Source organism: Calidris pugnax, unplaced genomic scaffold (assembly GCF_001431845.1).
Source record: "Calidris pugnax isolate Ruff unplaced genomic scaffold, ASM143184v1 scaffold14, whole genome shotgun sequence".
Classification (NCBI taxonomy): Eukaryota; Metazoa; Chordata; class Aves; order Charadriiformes; family Scolopacidae; genus Calidris; species Calidris pugnax.
In genome coordinates, this window is record NW_015090793.1 from 15,436,888 (window position 1) to 15,442,253 (window position 5,366).

General features: G+C 65.5%; 1 protein-coding gene across 8 annotated transcripts in view; it reads left to right on the top strand.

The window, feature by feature from the left end:
• Positions 1–3,319, top strand: part of LOC106884618 (transcription factor COE1-like) — a 21,784-nt gene extending 18,465 nt beyond the window's left edge. For 5 of the 8 annotated variants that reach the window (XM_014936124.1, XM_014936127.1, XM_014936129.1 and 2 more), the window contains exons 13-16: positions 330–768; positions 1,129–1,332; positions 1,619–1,694; positions 1,816–3,319. In XM_014936124.1, coding sequence (XP_014791610.1) covers positions 330–768; positions 1,129–1,332; positions 1,619–1,689 — 714 coding nt within the window. In that variant the 3' untranslated portion in view covers positions 1,690–1,694; positions 1,816–3,319. The remainder of the gene's footprint in view (positions 1–329; positions 769–1,128; positions 1,333–1,618; positions 1,695–1,815) is intronic. The other 3 variants (XM_014936130.1, XM_014936131.1, XM_014936132.1) reach the window with 1 other exon arrangement.
• The last annotated feature ends 2,047 nt before the right edge of the window (positions 3,320–5,366 follow it).

Genomic DNA, 5,366 nt, shown 5'->3' on the forward strand with positions numbered 1-5,366 from the left:
GGCCCCCACCTGCAGAGGAAGGGGAGCCACCGGGTCAGGCTGTGGGGCTGGTGCCTCCAAAGCCGCCTTTGTTCCCACGTCCTTCCCAGCCAGCGGCACGAGCTGGGGGGGTCTCAGCCTCCCCTGTCCCATCACTGCCTGGCACAGCCCGTCCTGTGCCCTGAGGACCACTGGGGCTGTGGGTGCCCTGGAAGGTGACATGAGCTGGGGCGGTCTCAGCCCTCCCCTGCCCCGTCACTGCCCGCCATAGCCATGGGGTCACTCCAGGCTCTGCATGCCACGAAGTTATACCATCCCCATTTGTGTCATCCCCCCCCACCCCATCCCAGGACATCATCCTGAAGCGAGCGGCAGACATCGCCGAGGCGCTGTACAGCGTCCCCCGCAACCCCAGCCAGCTCTCCTCGCTGGCCGGCACCCACGGCCCCGCCAGCATGATGGGGGTGAACTCCTTCGGCAGCCAGCTGGCCGTCAACATCGGTGACTCGCCGCAGGGCACCGAGCAAGGTGGGCCGGGGGCCGCGCCGGGCAGCAGGAGGGGGTCCCTGCCTGCCCTGTGCCACCCCCGGCCCCTGTCGCCCACAGGCTACTCCCGAAACACGGGCAGCGTCTCACCACGGGGCTACGTGCCCAGCTCCACGCCGCAGCAGAGCAGCTACAGCGGTGCCGCCGGCATCAACGGCTACGGTGGTGGCACCATGGCTGGCCTGGGGGTGCCCGGCTCCCCCAGCTTCCTCAACGGCTCCACCGCCAACTCCCCCTATGCCAGTGAGTCACCCTGGGGTGTCCCCAAAGCCACGCATCAATCCCAAGGCACCCCCCAAAAGCAGGCAGCATCCCCAAGGCATCCCCAAAGCTCTGCACTAGCCCTGGCATGTCCCCAAAGCCATTCAGTAGCCCTAGTGTGTCCCCAGAGTCATGCACCTGCCCCAGGGTGTCCCCAAAGCTGGCTGCAGGGGCAAGGGGGAGCAGGAACACGGGGACCTGAGCTGAGAAAGCCCCAGCCTCAGCCCTAACCCTTGTAAGCTGGTTCCCATGCTGTGTCACCGGGGTGTGCTGGCATCCCGCACCGGGGAGCGATGCCCTGTTGCCTGCTCTTGCCTGGCCTGAGTGGGTCTCTCCCCGCAGTCATGCCTGCCAGCCCCCCGCTGGGTGCCTCCTCCATCACCCTCCCGTCAGGCACCAATGCCTCCACCCCCACCGGGGTCTTCTCCTTCTCGCCCGTCAACATGATCTCAGCGGTGAAGCAGAAAAGCGCCTTCGCCCCCGTGGTGCGGCCGCAGACCTCCCCGCCGCCCGCCTGCGCCAGCACCAGCGGCAGCAGCCTGCAAGGTGAGCCCAGCGCAGGCAGGGCTGCCCTCACCTGCCCACCCCAGCCCACCCCCACATCCCCCTTGCCCGACGGAAGGGGGGTCCCGGTGGCACCATGCCCACCATGGCGCCTGCAGGGCACTTGCCTGCACCCCTACCTTGACTCCACACCTCCCTGCACCTGGGGCATGGCTGGGGCCACACTGCAGGGAGGGGGTGCACCATGCCACCCTCGCCCCTGTCCCTCCGTGCCCACCGCTCTCCTGCCTTGGCTCACCCTCTCTTTCCCTCCCTCCCTGCCACCCAGACCCGGCTTTCGAGGACTCGGACAAGTTCCACACGCCTGCGCGGCCGCTCCAGGGACTGGCCTATTCCTAAGCACAGTAGGTCCTGGGATGTGTTGGCTGCAGAACCCCTGTCCTGCTGGGACAGGCAGGGGCAGTGGGGCCAAGGAGGGCAAGGACCCCCTGCCTCCCAGTGCCCACCTCTAACCTTCCCTTGCAGCTGTGCCCGGCCGCCTCATGCCACCCATGTGAGCCAGGATGGCTCCGGAGCTGCGACATGGACTGGGACTGATCATGGCCTCGCAGCCCAGCAGTGCCAGCCCCTCCAACCCGCTCCCAGGGGCTCCCGTGAGGATCAGGGCACACAGGGCTCCGGGACCTGCCACCCCGCTGCCCTGCGGCTGCCCCAGACCAGCCCCATGGAGATCAGCTCCCTCACAGGGGAGTCACCTTGGCCAGGACCACCAGCAGAGTGGCCTGGCATGGCTCAGCTCAGCGGGCAACCCCTCCTGAGGCCAGAGAGGGGCCTCGGGGGGAGCCGCTGGGAATGACCCAAACGCTCTGGGTTTAACCTCAGAAAGATGCTGAGAGACTTGCGGTTGTGTGGGCAGCGGAAGCCGTGGGCAGGATGCTCAGGGGTAGAAGGGACGGATGCTCTGGGGTGGGAGGGATGGATGCTCCAGGGCAGGAAGGATGCTGTGGGGAAGGATGGGAGGATGTTCCAGGGCAGGATGGATGCTCTGAGACAGGAGGGATGGTCCGGGGTGGGATGGATGCTCCAGGGCGGGATGGGGAGGGATGTTCCTGGGCAGGATGAATACTCGGGGGTGGGAGGGCTACTCCAGTGGGGCCCAGCTTCCCCCCACACTTCCCGGCTCTCTCACCACTGTGGCCAGCACTCTCTCCCCAGATGTGCAGCTCCACATCTGGAGCCGCCCACCCGCAGCTCCCCGGTGGCCGAAGCCGGATCTCTGCCTGCATCCGCGCCCCCGCCAAGGATCGGGGCCTCGGCGCCACCCGGGCGGGGGGATCTGGGCTGCCCCGGCCCACCGACCCGAGCCCCCGGCACAGGGATGGCACAGTTCCCGACCCCGTCAGCTGCCAGGGCTGGCTGCTCCAGGACACAACCGCAGCTCTTTTCTCATTATTATCACTATTATTATTAATATAATATTATTATTATTATTTTTAGCAGCAGGCGAGCCAGCAGGCAGGGGCTCTGACAGGGCAGGCAGGAGACCCCCGGCCCTGGGGCCTGCCTCCCCCCGCCGGGGGTTTCCCTGTCCTCCCAGCCAGGCGGGAGCGGCTGGGGATTGGGAATTTTGTAAATAAAGAAAAAGGGAAAAAAACCACCCCAACACTCCCCCACCCACCGGCATCCCACCTGTGAGAGTGGCCCATGTCCCCCGCTGTGTCTTGTGCCCCTGTGTGCCACAGCGATGGTGACACCACTGTGCCCTTCTTGGTGTCAGCACGTGCTGCCCCTGTGCAGCCCCCGTTGCCCCTCGCTTAGTGCTGGGTCCTTGGCTGATGTCCCCAGCTCCTGCTTGGGGTGACCATGGAGGTCCCAGGGCCGGGGGCAGCCCCCCACCCACCTTTGGGTGCAGGGTGACACTCCCCCCCAGGGTCCTGGTCCCCTCATGGTGCTGGCGCAGGACAGCGATGCTGGGGTCCCTCAGAGTGGGGGGCCTTTCTGACATGGAAATAAAAAGCCTTGTAGAAGGGCACTGGCTCCGGGGATCTGTGAGTGGGGAGGGAGTGACACATGGGGACACCCTCAGGGATAGTGACACCGGCCCTGCAGCAGCAGGAATGAGTGGGACAGCCTCAGGGAGAGGGGATGGGGCTGCTTCATCCACTCCCCCCTCCCAGCAGCAGGCTGGCAGCACCCACCCTCTGCCCCATGGCCCCCAGGGCCCTGCCCCTGCACCCTGGGCAGCTTGGGGTGCCAGCAGTGGTCCCAGCCCAGCCCACCCCAGCTGGAAACAATTGATGCTGCCTCGGCCCCCCAGCTCGTTCCCATTGCCGGAATCCCGGAAAGGCGGGTTTTTTACTCCCACGCTGGACCCGTGGGACACCCGGGCAGCTGCCCCCCGCCCCCACAGCCTGTGGGGTCAGACCCCCAGTTGTGTCCCCCTCCTGCCCCTTGCAACCGCCTGCCACTCACTGGGTGGGAGCTGGGGTGGCCCCACGGGGTGGGTTACCGGGACCCCTGGCCCTTCATCCTGGGGTGCACCCAGTGCAGGGGTTGGGGGCTGACTGCCTTGGGACAGGGTCCTTCCCAGTTTGGGACAGCTGGGCTAGGTGCAGCTGGATCACCCCAGCCAGGCCATGCTCGGCAAGGGTGGTGATGCAAATTTGGGGTGCCCCAGTGGGAGCAGGCTCCCCACCCCCTCCAGCACCCCAGCACCTGCCTGCCCATGGGAATGACAGGAGATGCATCCCACTCCTTAAGTTGTAACCCCAGCACCCTGACTGGGCAGGAGTGGGGAGTCTCTGTGCCCCCCACTGCCACCACCCAACCCTGCCCAGGTGGGCAGCACACTTGCAGGGACCCCCGTGAAGGCAGCTGAGGCCTTGCAGCTCATTACATGGCAGGGGAATGAACAAACACCTGCTGGTGCTGCCACATGGTCAAACGGGCTGGGACACCCCTATGGCTGGGACCAGTGTAGTGCAGATGAGTCTGGGATTCCCGACAGATGCCAGCTCCCTCTCTAGCCTGCTCTGAACCCTATGGGCGAGGGGACACCCAGAGGTGCTCTCCCAGTCACCAGCCAGTGCCTGTGGCAGCACTGCCCATGGCCCTAAAACCAGGGTGGGCTGGGGGACACAGCCCCCTTCTCCAAAAACGTTGCTGTGAATGTTGGCACAGACGGCTGGAAGGGGCTCAGAGGGGGCTAAAACAGGGGCCTTCCCCTACCCAGGCACCCTGGGCAAAGTAGGGTGGGCAGGGGGCTCCGCCCTTGCTGGGATCTGGCATGGGGAGGTGGGGAGGGTACCCCAAAATTGCAGCCACACCATGGGGACATGCACACGCAGTAGACACACATGGTAGGGACACATGCACACCCACCAAGTCCTGCCCACTTGCACCTGTTTTCCTTACGGAGCCACTACTTGGACCTGGGTAAGAGCATCTGCCTTGACACCCATAAATATTTATCACCCCTGACACAAGCAGCAGCTCCTGGGGTGCACCCACAGCCCACCCTGCTCCCCCCAGTTCCCTCAGCTGAGGGGTCCATCCCACGGGGATGGGGTGTCCCACATGAGGACGCAGGACCCAGTCACACTACCAGGAGGGTGAGCACCACAGCCCCCCCTGGAGCCCCCAGCCCCACGCAAGGGTAACCTCTAGCCCTTGGGGGATGTGGGGGGCTGCCCCCCTTGGGGATTGGCTTGGGTGGGGGCTCTCATGAGCTATGGTCACCCCAAGGACCCTTCTCATTTCATCCCACCCCTTTGCACAGAGGGCTCTGCCTGCAGGTCTGGGACATTGCAGGGCAGGGAGGGGACCCCACCTGGGGACCCCGGGGACACTCCCTTGTCCCTTCCCTGCCGGCATCCCCCACAGCACACAGCCCCTCCGGCTGCGTGTGCCAACTCCCGCCCCCCAGCACCCCCAGAGCAGCGCAGCCACGATGTTTAGATTAGAGGATAATGTGCTGGAAATAATTGCCTTAATCAAGAAAGGTTAATGAGGCTGCCTGCACCGCGTACAACAGCGGCGGGCGCCAGAGCAGCCCGGGGTGAGTGGGAGCGTTCGAT